An 18443-nucleotide genomic window follows, 5' to 3' on the forward strand; every position below is an offset into this window, starting at 1 on the left:
ACCGTTCAGGCCGGGTCTGATCTTGATTCTTTTGATTTGGGAGGCAAAGTGACCAAAAGAAAAAGGATTCTGGCATTTTTTTTATAGTTTTGGAAATCACTGTATGAGATACACAGTTATGTTTTATAGTTTGGACAGTTATGCACATGGCGATACCAAATATTATCCGCACTCCAGCTCCCCACTTATATTTTGCAGCATGCAGCGATTTGCTTTTTTGCGGTCTGAGGCTGGTGCTGATATTTAGTGCGAACTTTGTGCACAGTATGGAGAAAGTGTTTCGTGGTGAAGAATTGTGTATGAATGGATAAAGCAGTTCAAGGAAGGTTGCACAAGTATCAGCCATGAAGAGGAATGTTGTATACATATATTATTTTGATTTTTACCTTATGTTATTTTTTATTAAATGTTTGTAGTGCATGTTTGAGAAAGGTAGTATTGACACAAATGCCACTTTTTTTTGCACTTTATTGAACAATAAATCCAAATATTCTTCAGTTTTGGATTATTCTATATAAACATTACAGGGTGGGACCCTATCCGAGCCCCCATACATCCAAGAGTGCCGTACTTACTATATGAAGAAGCTGGGCGCCTGTCCACGTGTACAACTGATGACAACATTTGATGTAAACTGATTTTGGTTTACAAATATTGAGGTAAAAAACTCACCAAATACTGAATGCGTGAACGTGGCCTTAGACTCAGGTGTCAGTCATACAACAAGCTGTATGGACCAGGCTCAGTTGCTGAGCCTGCTCTATACATGTAGTGAGCACATGCCGGAGTGAGCCCTTCGGACACAGTGGAGACGACAATTGCCCGGGTTTGCCAGATGGTACCCTGACAACCATCACCTAAACCCTCTCTGACTTTTGGTCTCTGGTCACAGATCACGTATGCCATCGCAGATCACTATGTAAATCACATCAGACTGTGGCTAGCTTGCAACTAGGGATGAGTGGACCTGTGAGTTCTGGTACCAGAACTGTACCCAAACTTTAACCATAACCCCATAAAAGTCAATGGGGACCTAAACTATGGTGTTGTAAAATGGTCGTAGTAAAGTTTCACTCTCCAAAACGAACTTCCGAGAGAAGTCCATGTTTGGAGTTCACCACCAATGTCCGGTCCAAACCCTGAACTTTGCAGTTCGGGTTCGCTCATCTCTACTTCCAACCCATTTGCAATTAGGTTTTTACCAGCAACCCTAAAATAGATATGTGACTAGAGTGATCCTAGACCCCCAGCCTTACACCCATGTCTTATAGCACTGGGGTCGCAAGTGTGCAGACATAGGAAAACTAAAAACTGGTGAATTCCCCATCGTTCACTGGGCTTTAGAATCTATGGCTTCAATTTCAGGTTTGGATTCTCACCCAGAAACATGATCACATAGGTCAGATACATCCAGTCCAGAGGAAGAGGTTTTAAGGAGTTGAAGAGGGGGAATCTGCAAACATCCAGTCCATCCAGATACTTGTGGTCCAGGTAGCTGAGGCCACGCTCCTGGGGGATGTCCAAAACCATAAGAAGGCCTAGAAAAGAAACATGGGAGGTACATCATTTATTGCAGCCGAAATCGGAAATAAACAGTAGATTTAAGGGACCATACACATTAGATAGACGTCAGTCTCTCCTGACTCTCTTATAGACAGGAACGCTCAGCCGAACGCTCCTATGCCCTCTACATGACAGCCACTGCCAGGAAGGTATCTCCAGGGAGAACCAAAGGAGACTCATCAGGTTGGATCATTCTCTGTACCATCAGATGATGAAGATATTGGCAGGTTGGGCCGACTTTAGTCTAATTTTTATGATTTTTTAATAATCCATAGCACACCGAAATGAATAGTTCTTTACTGCAACGTGGGAATGGAATTCCTAAAATTCCTATTCACGTGAATAGTAGAAACCACAGTAGTAAATTTAAAAAAAAAAAAACACAATAAAGTTTATAAGTAGCCAACCGGAGCTAGAATTTGGGTGAATTCAGGTAGTAATTCTCCCCTTTGCTTCTCTGTAGGCAGAAATCAGCTCAATGGATTGTTGAAGGCTGATTAACTAGGCTGGAGACTGTAAATCTGGGAAAAGAGGGGTGGGTGCAATTATTAGGGGTGGGGAAAGTGTAGCTTCAGCATAGACAACATCGGGTTACTTATTTCCATTGGTGGCCATACACCCAAAGCCTCATTCAGACATCTGGTTTCCAAGTACAGGACATGGATCCATTCACATGTATTTTTTTTTTTACAGTGTGCCCGAAAAAAAAAAACCCACTCAGACAAGTTTCTTTTTTTTTTTTTTTAGCATCACAGGTGAAAAAACACTTAGACACGTATATAGGTGCATGAAAATCACAATTGGCATCAGTGTATAGTCGGCATAATGTCCATGATTAACACTGTAAAGGATAGTTATTTATTATATGTGAAAATCACCGATGATAAAAACGGACCAAACACTGATAACACTCAGAACATTTTTTGGGTACATGAAAAATCACTGACGGATCCTCGCAAGCTGTGAGTGACTGGGGATGTGTACAGGAAGGGAGGGAGAGGAGAACCAACAGTAGCAATGCAGGCTCCACAGAGAACAATAGTAATCTTATTAGCTAGTGAATTTGGCCAGAAAGTATGAAGCTAGGCGTTCCAGATTGCTAGGTCACATTATAATAAATGAATATATTATGGCTCTTTTACAACACCCTGAGACTATATAGGAGTCTCAGGATGGTGCGGCGTAGGTGGAATGGGTGGCATTGTGAGAGGGAGAGAGCTATAGGACAGATACAGCTCTGCCTCTTGGGAAATGTAGTCTAGAGGCAAAAAAAAGTAGAGCCGGCAAAAAGTTCAGGATGTAAACAATAGACTATGAGGATAGCTGCAGGGGGCTGAAAGGGAGATAATAAAGGAAAATAAAATAACAGGGGAGTTTGGAGACTGATTGTGCCCAGAAAACTTTACTAAAATAAGTTTGCAGATAAATCTCTTTTCTATAGTCAGCTTAGTCCCTCAACGAAGAGCACCGTACACGTACAATACTAGTTGGCAGCAGATGAATAAAGCGGACTCAGGAGCTGAGGTCGTTTAATTCCTGGCAGATGATGGCTGTGTTATTCAGCCATCATCTGCCTCGAATAACCATGCATGAGCGAAGCTCTGCCCACAGCTGTTGACCTGTTGAATGCTGCTGCCAGGTTCAATCCCCTATGGGGACTAGAACATATATTAAAAAAATAAATAAATCTATATTATATATCTTGTCTCTACTTTAAATAAAGATAGTTAAACAAAAATATGTAGCATTGCTGCATCCATAAAAATCTAATCAAAATTTAAATTATTTATCCCAATCAGTAAAAACTGTAATATTAAAAAAAACTCTGCAAAAAAAAATGTAACAAGGAGCGAACAAAATGTATCTACGTCAAAATGATACAATTAAAAAAAGTCAGGTCGCTCTGCAAAAAATAAGCCCTCGCATAGCCCCATCGACTACAGAATGAAAAAATTCTGGGTCTTGGAAAAATTTTTTTGCATGATACTAGATGGGCACCAGGTGATTGTGTAGAAATGTCTCTGCATTACCAATGAGGTGGAAGATAGAGGCGGTGGACAACCCCTTTAAAACGCAAGGGTGGGGTCGTGGATGAGAAAGCATAAAAATACTGTAATAACAATAAAATGTTAAAACCTCAGAGCTGTGTGCTTACACAGACCGGGAAATAAAGGTATGTGAGTTCAGGTTCACTGGTGAGGATATGGAGTGGTGGTCCGGACACTGGTGGGTAAACAGTAGGCGATTTCTCATCAGTGACTAAGTCATGCTGTGTAAACAGATGAAAGATCGGGTTATCGCTGCCCACTCTGTATAAACAAGCGAGTGACCCCCACCACACAGAGGACGCAGGAGGAGGATGACCCCTGAGGCCACTGTGTAGACAGCACCACTTACTCTCGGCATGCAGGCGTATTAATAAAAGCTCCTATTGCACAGGGGAAATGTTTAATAAGATTAGCTGTGGGTTTAAAGTCCGGATTCTTCAAGTCTAGTCTGCATGTATACGCTATGGCTCTTAAAAAGGAGATGTATAATACAGTGAAGGAAATAAGTATTTGATCCCTTGCTGTTTTTGTAAGTATGCCCACTGACAAACACATGAACAGTCTATAATTATAAGGGTAGGTTAATTTTAACATTGAGAGATTGAATATCCAAAAAAAAAAAAGTCAAGAAAATCACATAGTATAAATTAGATACATTTTTTTGAATTTTACAGTGAGAAATAAGTATTTGATCCCTCTGACAAACAACACTTAAAGGGGTTTTCCCACGAACAAAAGTTCATTTACAAAATTGTCTGTCTGACAATGTATGGAACATACCACATCTGGTATAGACATTACAGCAGGGGATTGCAGAGGATTCATTTTGTGAGGTAAAACATTCCCCTGCCTGTTTTAAACAATATTTTACCTCACAAAATAAATCCTCTGCGATCCTCTGCTGTCCTGTCTGTATACTCTTTTGCTTCCTCCCCTGCCCAGGAGCTGTGGTATGTTCCGTACTCGGACAGACAAAGACAATTTTTTAAATTAACTTTTGTTTGTGGGAAAACCCCTTTAATACTTGGTGGCAAAACCCTTGTTGCAAGCACAGCAGTCAGACGTTTTTTGTAGTTGATGATGAGGGTTGCGCACATGTCAGGAGGAGTTTTGGTCCACTCCTCTTTGCAGATCATCTCTAAATCATTCAGATTTTGAGGCTGTCGCTTGGCAACTCGGAGCTTCATCTCCCTCCATATGTTTTCTATAGGATTAAGGTCTGGAGACTGGCTAGCCCACTCCATCACCTTAATGTGCTTCTTTCTGAGCCACTCCTTTGTTGCCTTGGCTGTATGTTTTGGGTCATTGTCTTGCTGGAAGACCCAGCCACGACCCATTTTTAATGTCCTGGTGGAGGGAAGGAGGTTGTCACTCGGGATTTTACGGTACATGGCTCCATCCATTCTCCCATTGATGCGGTGAAGTAGTCCTGGGGGACCTTGCAGGCACTGCAGAATTTTAAACCTTAAAAGGCGTAATGTTTTACCAATGGTTTTCTTGGTGACTGTGGTCCCAGCTGCCTTGAGATCATTAACAAGTTCCCTCCATGTAGTTTTAGGCTGATCTCTCACCTTCCTCATGATCAAGGATACCCCACGAGGTGAGATTTTTCATGGTGCCCCGGATCGATGTCGATTGACAGTCATTTTGTATTTCTTCCATTTTCTTACTATTTCACCAACAGTTGTCTTCTTCTCACCCAGCGTCTTACTTATGGTTTGGTAGGCCATTCCAGCTTTGTGCAGGTCTATGATCTTGTCCCTGACATGCTTAGAAAGCACTTTGGTCTTGCCCATGTTGTAGAGGTTAGAGTCTGACTAATTGAGTCTGTGGACAGGAGTCTTTTATACAGGTGACTATGTAAGACAGTTGTCTTTAATGCAGGTAACGAGTTGATTAGGAGCGTCTAACTGGTGTGTAGGAGCCAGAACTCAATGGTTTGTACGGGATCAAATACCTAATTTTTTTTATGCATTTTGCAGTGAGAAATAATCTAATTTACACAATGTGATTTTCTTGTTGTTTTTTTTTGGGATATTCTATCTCTCAATGTTAAAATTAACCTACCCTTAAAATTATAGACTGTTCATGTCTTTGTCAGTGGGCAAACTTGCAAAAACAGCAAGGGATCAAATAATTATTTCCTTCACTGTATATCTATATTAATGACAAAGACAATTACATGCATACTAAACATTGTGCAGCCTGATTAAAAGGGGTTGACTACACAAGGAAATCTTCAGCGAGCACTGGAGCTTGCTGAATCATAACGGTGTGTAATATACGCACTGCTAGGATTCTGCTCCACTTGCTGGTACCAGCAGCCGTCACATGGACCACAAGTAAGCAATGTGCGCAGTTGTTGTCATGCGCTAGTGCATCAGTCGCTTCTCAAAAGAAGAGAGAAGCGGCTGAGACTCTAGTCAGCATGTGACCACTGAAACTTCGATGAATCAGTGTATAATGTACATATCACAAGAAAATGCAGCTAGCTGCAGGGTTTGTCGAAGATTTCTCAAGGAGTGGGCAACCCCTTTAATGCGAGGACAGGCTATCAGTATAAAAAATGTCCATATCTCCACTTCAAAACATGGTACAGCCACAGGATTGCTGCAAAGCAACATTAAGGAGGTTCACCCAACCACAATATGTTCAAGGATCGAAGTGGGTTCGGTCACCTGGACCCCCACCGATCCCAATCCTGATACTGTAGCTCTGAGTTGCATGTGCACGCCACGGCTCCATCTATTATCTATATAGTACTCGCCCACCTCTGGCAATCTCATAGGCAATGAATTGAGCAGCGGCGCTCGAGCAAAACCACCATACCTCCAATCTAAGGTCTCTTTCACATGGCCTGATATTTCCGATACTGGAAAAAACAGTATCTGAAATATCTGTGTCCGTATGTTCTATACATGTGCCATCTGTGTGCACCATCAGTGTGACACGTACCGGAATAGAAATGACAGATGTTTTGGTATTAGATGTGTAAAGATAGAGATAGACAGTTAGATATATAGTTAGTGCAGTGAATGTGTAGTTTACTGTACATGTATTCAGCTAAAAAAATAACTAAATGAAAAAAAATGGCGTGGTTAATAACCAGCTAAGGGAAAGCAGACAGCTGTGATCTGGTCTTATTATGCTGGGAAGGGCCCGATATTAATAGGCTGGGAAGCTCCATGGTTATCAGCCTACAGCTGTCTGCCTAGCCTTTGCTGGTTATTAAAAATAGGGGGAACCCCACATTTTTTTTTTTTTTATTTTTTTTTAGGGTCCCCCCTTCACACTGACGGCACAGGCATGTTACACGTTATGTCATCAATGTGCACGTGTGCGGGACATATTGACGTCTGTGCTGCCGGAAAAAAAATGGACATGTCTATAGGCCCCGTCACATTTAGCGACGCTGCAACGATCCCGACAACGATAAAACCTGTCAGGGATCGTTGCTGCGTCGCTATGAGGTCGCTGGTGAGCTGTCAAACAGGCAGGCTCACCAACGATCAGGGGAGCAGCGACATCGTGGAAAGAATCTTTCCACGATGTCCTGCTCCTGGTTACCAGCCTGCTGAAGCAGGAGCAGGCTGGTAACTATGGTAAACATCGGGTTACTAGGGGCACACGCGCACCTAGTAACCCGTTGTTTATCATGGTTACCACTCTGCTACAGTGAGCGGGAGGTTACCGCTCACTTTAGCAGGCTCGTAACCATGATAAACAACGGGTTACTAGGTGTGCGTGTGCCCCTAGTAACCCGATGTTTATCATGGTTACCAGCCTGATCGCTGCTCCCACTGGTCACACACAGCGATGTGTGCTGACCAGCGGGAGAGCAACGACCACAAAATGGTCCAGGACACTTTGCAGCGATCAGCGACCTCACAGCAGGGGCCTGATCGTTGCAAAGTGTCACACATAGCGACATCGCTGGTGAGGCCGCTGTTGCGTCACCAAAACAGTGACACAGCAGCGATCTTGCTATGTGAGACGGGGGCTTATGTGTGGGTCATATGGACACCCAGCCCCATGGACATGTGGGCAGCCCCATAGATTTAAATGGGTCTACATTTGTAAGTGTCTCCAGTACGTGTGAAAACTGTCACCACACCTTCACTGGTCAGTGTCTCCAGTATAGAGGGCCTAACGCCGCATATCAGAGCCAGACTAAGGATTGGTGGGAGTCTCATCAGTGGTCGGACCGCAGCAATTTATCCTGTGGAGAGGTGGACAATCCCTTTTAGGTTTCCTCATAAAAAAAAAAAAAAAAGGATGCAGCAAGCGACCATTGATGTCCATTATGATCACAATGGTTCTTCACATACAGATTGGGAATAAAAACACATTTTTTGCCGTTCTTGGAATTAAACATTTAGCAAAAGTGTTCTAATACTCAGCAGCAGGTTTAAAAAATATTTATAATTAAAGAGATTTTCCAGAAATGAAAACATTTTCTATTAGACAGATATGTAAACTTCTCAGTATGCAACTATGGGATAAGTTACTAAAATCATTATTTTTATTTCATCAATTTAAGAACATGATAAAAAAACAAGTAAAAGCAGGTACCTTGAAAACTAATCAAAGACCTTTCCAGATCAGCTTAAACACATGTAGCATTATTTATTCTCAGAGAAATATCTACCAAGATGCCAATATTGCACCAATTCTAAGTGGTAAGTGGCTATAACAGCTAATATTGCATTACTCCCATAAATATAAAGTGCTAAAGAAATTTTTTTTCTCTTTTTTTTTCCTTTAGCACTTTATATTTATGGGAGTAATGCAATATTAGCTGTTATAGCCACTTACCACTTAGAATTGGTGCAATATTGGCATCTTGGTAGATATTTCTCTGAGAATAAATAATGCTACATGTGTTTAAGCTGATCTGGAAAGGTCTTTGATTAGTTTTCAAGGTACCTGCTTTTACTTGTTTTTTATCATGTTCTTAAATTGATGAAATAAAAATAATGATTTTATTAGATTTGTAGTATATTTTCCTTTAAAACCAAGTTTATACAACTGTGGTTTATATGTGTAATATATCTATATTGGAGGAATATTTTTGACATTAACTATGGGATAAGCCAGCAAAACTAGAGCGAGCCTGGGCTCTACAGGGGGCCGAACACAGCAGCGTCTGGTCATCATGGAAGTCTACAGCACAACCAGGTGGATTCACCACGATAAATGACTCACGTACTCTGGAGGGTGGAGAAGGGAAGAAGAAGAGGAATGGCAGGAGGAGGATTTCCATAGGATGTGCTGTGGAAAATGGGCACAGGAATGAGAAAACCCCAGAGCTGGTACAGGACTGCGAATGAACTCACCAAAGAGGAAGCGGAAGACCCCAAGGCCTGCAGGGTCAGTGGGTCGGTTTATCAGGCTCACAAACCGCTGCCAGCTAGATAGATCCGACCCATCAAAACCAAAGACCCGTCGCATGAAGCCGCCCTTCTCCTGGCGTGCTGGTGGCCGGGGCTGCGCAGCTGCAGAGGTGGGAGCATGGTGACTTTTTCGTTGTCTCAGCTGGGAAGCCTCGGATCGCAAGCTGGCTGGAAAACAAGAAAAAAATAGTTTCACGATTAAATATTGACGAGTATATAAAAAAATATATCACATAAAGGACACGGTCTTGTCTATCAGTTACATCAGTCTTAGGGAAAGTGGGGTGATACGCAACAACGTGTGAGCTCAGGATTAAAGCAGCTGATGTGTTGCAGATTTTCCCCACAGATTTCTAAACTGAAAACCGCAGCGCTATGGTATTAAAAATCTGCATATATTTACTGCGCTCATTCATGCAGGTTTTGTTTTTTGTTTTATTTTAATCTGAAATGGACCAAACCTGCAACCAAAGTCAGGTTAGCAGTTTAAGCACCCTGACAATGGCTGAGCAAGGAAACGCGCGTCGGGGTGGACACCCATCCATAGAGGAGCCCTGATAGTTTACATATCATATAGTTCATAGGCACAATTTACCATAATTGTAGTGCATGGATCACACATGTTACTCTTTATGAGGAAATACTTTGTACAAATATGCATATATCACTATGGAATGTGCATGTATGCCCCCCTCCCACCAACTTTTGCTCTTTCAATAAAATATTTAAATACATCAGACATATAGCAAAGACAATTGATCATTGTTTTTTCTCCGTGCTTCAACAGTTTAAGCTGCAGATTTTGAGTCTCCATTGAATGAATGGGTAAAATCTGCACCAAAAAGGGAAAATTTCCACAACAGATTTTTTTTATTTTTCTAAATAAATAAATAAAGAACAAAAGCAAATTTCCGTGCACATTCCTCCCCAAAAAACCCGCAACAAGGGGAGGAGATTTTGTTAAAACTCATCCATTTAACTATAAAATGCTGGGGATTTCAAGTCTGGAGAATCGGCACATAAAACGTGCACCTAATATGCAATGTGTGAACCTGGCCTAAACGTGTTACAGAGATCAACAAAGATGGGACACAGGTCAGAAATGCCATAAAATAATAAAACTAGTATTAACAACCTGGTAAATCCCCTGATGTACTAGCGCTGCCTCTCCAGTGCTCCCACTGGTCTTGGTTTACTGTTCAGCAGCAATTATGTCATTTGGACATACTGCAGCCAATCACTGGTGTCTGTAGTGGCACTGGAGCAGCGGGGATTTAATAGGGCTCTTTAAACCATATAGCATAAAAATTTACAATATGTAGGCAAGGTCACACACCGTGGCATAACTAAAGTCCGATGGGCCCCGATACAAGATTTGGTCCTGCCCCACCCCTCATGTTGGTCAGATGTATGGGCCCTTGTAGCGTTCTAGATTCTATAAAGGACATACAAATTGCACCACCTCCCCTATTACATAGTAATATCCCCCATCTTCGGCTCCTTCCCGATAGATATATAGATTTGTGAGAAACACATACAAGTGTTTCTCACCAAATTAGAATATCATCAAAAAGTTTATTTATTTCAGTTCTACAATACAAAAAGTTAAGTTCATATATTATATAGAGTCATTACACACAGAGTGATCTATTTCAAGTGTTTATTTCTGTTAATGTTGATGATTATGGCTTACAGCCAATGAAAACACAAAAGTCATTATCTCAGTAAATTAGAATATTTTATAGCAACAGCTTGAAAAATGTTTTTAAAATCTGAAATGTCTGTTCAGTAAATTCCCTCAATACTTGGTCGGCTCCTTTTGCATCAATTAATGCATCAATGCGGCAATGTGGCATGGAGGCGATCAGCCTGTGGCGCTGCTGAGGTGTTATGGAAGCCCAGGTTGCTTTGATAGCAGCCTTCAGCTCGTCTGCATTGTTGGGTCTGGTGTCTCTCATCTTCCTCTTGACAATACCCCATAGATTCTCTATAATAGATTCTCTATGGGGTTAAGGTCAGGCGAGTTTGCTGGCCAATCAAGCACAGTGATACTGTTGTTTATAAACCAGGTATTGGTATTTTTGGCAGTGTGGACAGGGGCCAAGTCCTGCTGGAGAATGACATTTCCATCTCCAAAAAGCTTGTCGGCAGAGGGAAGCATGAAGTGCTCTAAAATTTCCTGGTAGACGGCTGTGCTGACTTTGGTCTTGATAAAACACAGTGGACCTACACCAGCAGATGACATGGCTCCCCAAACCATCACTGATTGTGGACACTTCACACTAGACCTCCAGCAGCTTGGATTGTGGCCTCTCCACTCTTCCTCCAGACTCTGGGACCTTGATTTCCAAATGAAATGCAAAATTTACTTTCATCTGAAAACAACACCTTGGACCACTGAGCAACAGTCCAGGTCTTTTTCTCCTTGGCCCAGGTAAGACGCTTCTGGCGTTGTCTATTGGTGATGAGTGGCTTGACACAAGGAATGTGACACTTGTAGCCCATGTCCTGGATACGTCTGTGTGTGGTGGCTCTTGAAGCAATGACTCCAGCAGCAGTCCACTCCTTGTGAATCTCCCCCAGATTCTTGAATGGCCTTTTCTTAACAATCCTTTCAAGGCTGCGGTTATCCCGGTTACTTGTGCACCTTTTTCTACCACACTTTTTCTTTCCACTCAACTTTCCATTAATATGCTTGGATACAGCACTCTGTGAACAGCCAGCTTCTTTAGCAATGACCTTTTGTGGCTTACCCTCCTTGTGGAGTGTGTCAATGACTGCCTTCTGGACATCTGTCAAGTCAGCAGTCTTCCCCATGATTGTGGAGCCTACTGAAACAGACTAAGGGACCTTTTTAAAAGCTTAGGAAGCCTTTGCAGGTGTTTTTTGTTAATTATTTTAATTTACTGAGATAATGACATTTGTGTTTTCATTGGCTGTAAGCCATAATCATCAACATTAACAGAAATAAGCACTTGAAATAAATCACTCTATATATGAGTTTCACTTTTTGTATTGAAGAACTAAAATGAATTAACTTTTGATGATATTCTAATTTAGTGAAAAGCGCGCGTGCGTACATATATCTCTTATCATGGGCACATCCTGGTGTATACTGTATATCCCCCAGGTATATACTGTATAGTCCCCATCCTGGTATATACGTTCCCCATTCTGACGCTGTTCTTTAATGCACAAAAAAAAAAAAAAGATTATACTCCCCTTCCCTAGGTTCCCCCGACGCACGGCGTCCTCTTCTGAAGCCGGCATCTGACTTCAGTGTGCAAGCGACAGGAGCGCATAACATCACTGCCATACGTCCCCAGTCACATGCACACAGACATCAGCTGCTAGCCTCGATTGACGGGCAGCGAGTATTGCAGTGCACAGACCCGGCGGGTCTCTGCACTGCAATACACTTCAGCTGATTGTGCGTCCAAGGATACATATCCAGTTATAGTTTGCGCTGGATTTCATTTTCCATTATAGGCAGGGTTCAGGTTTTCTGCCCCATTTTTGCATCTCTTGCCAGGAAAAACACAGCAACAAATAAAATAAATAAATTGCCTGGACATGAACCAGTTAATTATTTCATGGCGCCATTTCCGGCAGTCTGTTCTACATTTGCTGTTCCTGGGAAGCCTGTAGCACAAGTGTGAACAGAGCTAATATATATATATATATATATATATATATATTACAGTGGTGGCCAAAAGTATTGGCACCCCTGCAATTCTGTCAGATAATGCTCAGTTTCTTCCTGAAAATGATTGCAATCACAAATTCTTTGGTCTTATTATCTTCATTTAATTTGCTTGCAAGAAAAAAACACAAAAGAGAATGAAGCAAAAATCAAATCATTGATCATTTCACACAAAACTCCAAAAATGGGCCAGACAAAAGTATTGGCACCCTCAGCCTAATACTTGGTTGCACAACTTTTAGCCAAAATAACTGCGAACAACCGCTTCCGGTAACCATCAATGAGTTTCTTACAATGCTCTGCTGGAATTGTAGACCATTCTTCTTTGGCAAACTGCTCCAGGTCCCTGATATTTGAAGGGTGCCTTCTCCAAACTGCCATTTTGAGATCTCTCCACAGGTGTTCTATGGGATTCAGGTCTGGACTCATTGCTGGCCACCTTAGAAGTCTCCAGTGCTTTCTCTCAAACCATTTTATAGTGCTTTTGGAAGTGTGTTTTGGGTCATTGTCCTGCTGGAAGACCCATGACCTCTGAGGGAGACCCAGCTTTCTCACACTGGGCCCTACATTATGCTGCAAAATTTGTTAGTAGTCTTCAGACTTCATAATGCCATGCACACGGTCAAGCAGTCCAGTGCCAGAAGCAGCAAAGCAACCACAAAACATCAGGGAACCTCCACCATGTTTGACTGTAGGGACCGTGTTCTTTTCTTTGAATGCCTTTTTTTTTTCCTGTACACTCTATGTTGATGCTTTCTGCCAAAAAGCTCTACTTTTGTCTCATCTGACCAGAGAACATTCTTCCAAAACGTTTTAGGCTTTCTCAGGTAAGTTTTGGCAAACTCCAGCCTGGCTTTTTTATGTCTCGGGGTAAGAAGTGGGGTCTTCCTGGGTATCCTACCATACAGTCCCTTTTCATTCAGACGCCGACGGATAGTACGGGTTGACACTGTTGTACCCTCGGACTGCAGGGCAGCTTGATCTTGTTTGGATGTTAGTCGAGGTTCTTTATCCACCATCCGCACAATCTTGCGTTGAAATCTCTCGTCAATTTTTCTTTTCCGTCCACATCTAGGGAGGTTAGCCACAGTGCCATGGGCTTTAAACTTCTTGATGACGCTGCGCACGGAAGACACAGGAACATTCAGGTCTTTGGAGATGGACTTGTAGCCTTGAGATTGCTCATGCTTCCTCACAATTTGGTTTCTCAAGTCCTCAGACAGTTCTTTGGTCTTCTTTCTTTTCTCCATGCTCAATGTGGTACACACAAGGACACAGGACAGAGGTTGAGTCAACTTTAATCCATGTTAACTGGCTGCAAGTGTGATTTAGTTATTGCCAACCCCTGTTAGGTGCCACAGGTAAGTTACAGGTGCTGTTAATTACACGAATTAGAGAAGCATCACATGATTTTTCAAACAGTGCCAATACTTTTGTCCACCCCCTTTTTTAGGTTTGGTGTGGAATTGTATCCAATTTGGCTTTAGGACAATTCTTTTTGTGTTTTTTCATTGAAGACAAATTAAATGAAGATAATAATACTAAAGAATTTGTGATTGCAATCATTTTCAGGAAGAAACTGAGTATTATCTGACAGAATTGCAGGGGTGCCAATACTTTTGGCCACCACTGTGTGTGTATATATATATTTTTTTTAATTAGATAAAGCTCCTAATATCTCTGGATTATAGAATTTTCTGGACTATCTGATGCCAGATTAAAGGAATTTCGCTGCACATATAAATAAAATCCTAATTTTTCGGGCAGATGTAGCACTTTGCCTACGGAGGCCGATATAGTTCAGTATCCTTCGGATACAGAAGCCTCTTTATTAAGTACAAGGGATATGAATGGCTACTTGAATCCTGATGCTTCAGCAAACACCAACCTGACACATGAACTAAATAATGCCCCCAGTGTCCCTGCACCCTTCCTGCTACATGCGGGCGGAGGAAGCAGCATTTCATGAATTAGAAGGAAATCACTGTTTAAAAAAAATGTTCTAGGCTGCCTTAACATACTTTTTATGTGGTTCTTATTTTTGGTGTAAATTAAAAAAAAAGAAAGAAAAATTACAAGAATTTTTGGGGGGCATTTTATTAGTCACGCACATTCAATGGGCCATATTTTTTCACCTATACAGAAATCAATTGTACCTAGAAAAAAAAAAAAGAAAAAAAAAAAAGGAAAGCACCTTCAAAACTACTGAAAATACTTCAAAAATCCCACAAAAATGCAGTTTAGAAGGCTCAATATAGGAGACGAGCGGTAACATCCCTGTGATGATGTGGCACTGAATCTAAACCACCAGAACTCACATCATTGCCATCACTCCGTGCTCCCGGACTCCTGAATCTGCCTAGTTATACAGTGATAAACCCCCGAGTTCTGTATTAGGCTGTGTGCCCACTATGCGTTTTTTAAGCGTTTCCGCAGCAGCAATTCTGCTGCAGAAACGCTTAAAAAACGCTTGGTAGAAGGTCTGCCATGTTCCCCAATGATAATCCGCTTGTGCTGTGTACATGCTGCGGAAATATCCGCTGCGGATTATCACTGCGGAAAAATCCGCAGCACTACCAATTATTTTGCGGAATCGCGGCGTTTTCGCTGCCATTGACTTGCATTGAATCGCATGATATCCGCATGATTACATCTGCACATGCGGATATATCATGCGGTTCAATGTGCGGATGGTACCCGGGTCTGGAGAAGAGGAGACTCTCCTCCGGACCCGGGTACCATAGTACCTGTAAAAAAAAAAAAAGAATAAAATAAAAAATATACATTATACTTACCTTCTGATGGCCCCCGGTCTCCATAGCAATTCGTCTTGGCTTGCCGGCAGCTCACAATGGTCTAAAAAGGACCTGCCATGACATCATTTAGTCATGTGACGGGTCACGCGACCGCTGACGTCGGCGGTCGCGTGACCCGTCACATGACTAAATGACGTCATGGCAGGTCCTTTTAGTCCACCGCGATCTGCCGGCAAGCCAAGACGGATCGGATAAGGACACCGGGGGCCATCAGAAGGTAAGAATAATATTTATTTTTTACCATTCTTTCGGTCACACTATATAAATCCATGCCGGTTGCACGGATTTATATAGTGTGACCAAGTTGTCAAGCACTTTCCAAGTGATACTAAAATCGCTTGGAAAGCGCTTGACAACCCGCATGCAGAAATGCATGTGAAGAACGCTTCACTTCCGCTTGTCCCTGGCAGGAAAAACGCATGTACAATCCGCATGCGTTTTTTCTACCAGGGAGATACAGAAACGCTCCGGAAAAGTCCTGAGCATTTCTGCATCGTGGGCACATAGCCTTAGGCCTCATTCAGACATCAGGTTTTTCACGTACGAGAAACAGAGAAAATGGACTGATTATTCTGATCAGAGTGTGATCCAATTTTCTCATAAAAATAATCTTTATTTATATAGCGCCAACATATTCAGCAGCGCTTTACAATTCAGAGGTTCATATTCAACAGTCATAAGTAACATAGCTAAAGATAATACAATATTTAAAGCAAAAATAATGACGACCCTGCTCGTAAGAGCTTGCAATCTACAATGAGGTGGGGGTGACACAAACTACAGTGGCATATTATATATATATATATATATATATATATATATATATATATATATATATATATATATATATATATATATATATATATATATAAAAAAAATAGTTCTCCACCTTCTCCCTTCTGACAATCTGTGAAAATCGGACTGCACTCGGATGTCATTTGAGTGTGATCCGATTTTTTTCACAGACCCATTGACGATCATTGCTGATTTTGATCCAACCCTCAGATCAAAATAGGTAATTTCTCTGCGAAAACGCATGGACCTCTCGGTCCGCAAAAAAAATCACGGCCATGTGAACAGCACCATAGACTATCACAGATACAAGTGCTATCTGTGAATACCACCAATAGCCCTTGTATGCAAAAATCAGATGTGTGAATGAGCCCTTACTGTTCAGGGTGGAAGGAAAGCTGCCGAAGCCGTAATGATTGGTTGTCACTCTACTTGTCCCAGAATCAGATATAAGGCTTACACAATTAAGCTCATACAGGCGTATGAAGAAAAAAAAAAAATTGTCAGATTTTCATCTATATGACACCAGCAGTAAATAAATTGTACACAAGACCACGAAAAGTTTCCTATGTAAAGAATTGCACTCTATTTGTACAAATCAGATGTTATATGCACCCATAAACTTAAGGGGTCATCCAGATTTTTCACTCTATAGTGTGCAGCCTCTCTATGTGACTGCAGACTTGTGAATCGTCACAGAGTGCACTGTTAGCTACACACTGTCAGGATTCTCCGGTGCCAGCAGCGGTCATGTGACTGCAACTATGCGATTTGCTTATGCTCAGCCACATTCTGACTAGACGTGCAATGCAAGTGACCTTAGTGAGGCCACGCACGTCTAGTCGGAATGTGCATATCGCATAGTTGCAGTCACATGACCGCTGCTGGCACCGGAGAATCCTGACAGTGTGTAGCACGTGATGTGAGGATTTACAAGTCTGCAGACACACAGAGTGACGTTGATAAAGCGTGCGGTTTTTACCTGCGGACGTCATTTCAATCACATTTATGAGGAAAATCCACAAATAAAACTCATTTACCACAACATACACTGACACGTTGCGGATTTGATACTCGCACCGCAGGCCAGTTTACGCTGCATAAAATAAAAAGCCCAGAGGCCGGAGATCTCTAGAAATCCCATCCACTTTGCTGGATCTGAAGACGCTGCGTTTTTTGTTTTTATTTTGCAGAAAAAAATATGCAACGTGAAAAACTCCCCAAATCCTCATGGAGGGCGCTTAGCCCTGACACTCTGCGTCCCGTGCATCCCTTGTGACTCGCCCTGAATCCCCCTCACAGCTTATTTTTATTACAATTGAGAAAATTTGGAAACTTCTAAAAAGAAAAAAAAAGAAAATTTTCCCTAAAATTTTAAAAATGTCAATTAATTCTCGATCATTTTGTTTCCAGAGATGCAATCTAATGTAATGGTGTCACATGCTTATTATCATCTGATGGTGATGACGAGACCCCCATAAATTAGTGCACCCCATAGAAAGTAATGTGCATGATAGCACAGTAGCTCCCCCGACCACCTCTTGTAACCACAGCCTGTATCACGGTGCTAGGGCCGCCCCAGCCTTACCATCTGCTGACAGACCCCCTTACCTGCTCCTCTTCCTCGCTCCATTCCTGCCAGGTTGTAACTTCTTTCCCCTCCAAAAAAAAAAAAAAGTGCCACTAAGGCACAACCGAGACCCACTTGACGCGCATGCGCATCCTGCCTGAATCTATCCGGCAGCGTTCCAAGCCTCGCTAGAGATTAGAATTTACACGTTCTCTGATTGGTTGGTGATCTGACAAGGGTGTGGCCAACACGAAGCAGTGGCTGGTACTTAGCAAGTATGTGATTGTGTAACACGTGTTGTTTACCTGACAACTAGTGTCAGAGCACCGGGGAGGAGAGGGAGTAGTCCGGAGGGAATGTGAGCCGGACACAGGGATGTTACAGTTACTAGATATATAGATAGATACATACATACATATACTATTCTGCAGCCTTTGTAGTGTAGCTGCCAACTTTCCTCAAGATGACATTGTGCCCCCATTCTGAGTGGCTGCCAGCTATTGCCCCCCATAGACAAAAAAACAGCCTGAGTGTGCCCTCCATCGACAGTACCAGACA

The 18443-nt window shown here is 42.0% G+C and overlaps 1 protein-coding gene across 2 annotated transcripts in view; it reads right to left on the reverse strand.

The window, feature by feature from the left end:
- GGCX (gamma-glutamyl carboxylase) overlaps positions 1 to 18084 on the reverse strand; it is a 42537-nt gene extending 24453 nt beyond the window's left edge. Inside the window, exons 1-3 of one of the 2 annotated variants that reach the window (XM_073653713.1) lie at positions 17927 to 18084; positions 8948 to 9172; positions 1380 to 1538 (exon numbers count right to left, since the gene is read on the reverse strand). In XM_073653713.1, coding sequence (XP_073509814.1) covers positions 1380 to 1538; positions 8948 to 9172; positions 17927 to 17948 — 406 coding nt within the window. In that variant the 5' untranslated portion in view covers positions 17949 to 18084. The remainder of the gene's footprint in view (positions 1 to 1379; positions 1539 to 8947; positions 9173 to 17926) is intronic. The other variant, XM_073653714.1, reaches the window with a different exon arrangement.
- Positions 18085 to 18443: the final 359 nt, after the last annotated feature.

This window comes from Phyllobates terribilis, unplaced genomic scaffold (genome assembly GCF_046119375.1).
Source record: "Phyllobates terribilis strain yellow unplaced genomic scaffold, ASM4611937v1 Scaffold_11__3_contigs__length_659146591, whole genome shotgun sequence".
NCBI lineage: Eukaryota > Metazoa > Chordata > Amphibia > Anura > Dendrobatidae > Phyllobates > Phyllobates terribilis.